The sequence below is a fragment of the Acanthisitta chloris genome, unplaced genomic scaffold (assembly GCF_000695815.1).
Source record: "Acanthisitta chloris isolate BGI_N310 unplaced genomic scaffold, ASM69581v1 scaffold17011, whole genome shotgun sequence".
Taxonomy (NCBI): Eukaryota; Metazoa; Chordata; class Aves; order Passeriformes; family Acanthisittidae; genus Acanthisitta; species Acanthisitta chloris.
Window position 1 is genome coordinate 40,285 of NW_008654493.1, and position 318 is coordinate 40,602.

A 318-nucleotide genomic window follows, 5' to 3' on the forward strand; every position below is an offset into this window, starting at 1 on the left:
GGGTCTGATGTTGCCTCCTCCTGTTTGCCCTTCAGGTTGCCTGTCCTGGAGACCACAGCACCGTCTGGCGACGTGACTCACCCCCATCACCTGGTCTCAGTGGTCCCCAGCAGGTACCCACGCTGGTTCACCCTGGGGCACCTGGAGTCACAGCAGTGTGAGCTGGCCTCCACCATGCTCACGGCAGCCAAAGGTTGGTGGGGTCAGCTCTAGGGCAGGGTTGATGGGATGATGCTGCACGAGAGCATTGAAGGCTTTTCCCTGGAGAAAAGAGGGAGCTCTTGCTACTGCTCCCTCAAGCACTGGCAGAGACTGGCT

General features: G+C 60.1%; 1 protein-coding gene across 1 annotated transcript in view; it reads left to right on the forward strand.

Annotated features, from left to right (window-relative positions):
• LOC103810637 (zinc finger SWIM domain-containing protein 5-like) overlaps positions 1–318 on the forward strand; it is a gene marked incomplete at its 5' end in the record, with an annotated part of 28,715 nt that overhangs the window by 24,497 nt on the left and 3,900 nt on the right. Inside the window, 1 exon segment of the mRNA XM_009083550.1 lies at positions 36–193. Within this exon segment, the coding sequence (XP_009081798.1) occupies positions 36–193 (158 nt within the window).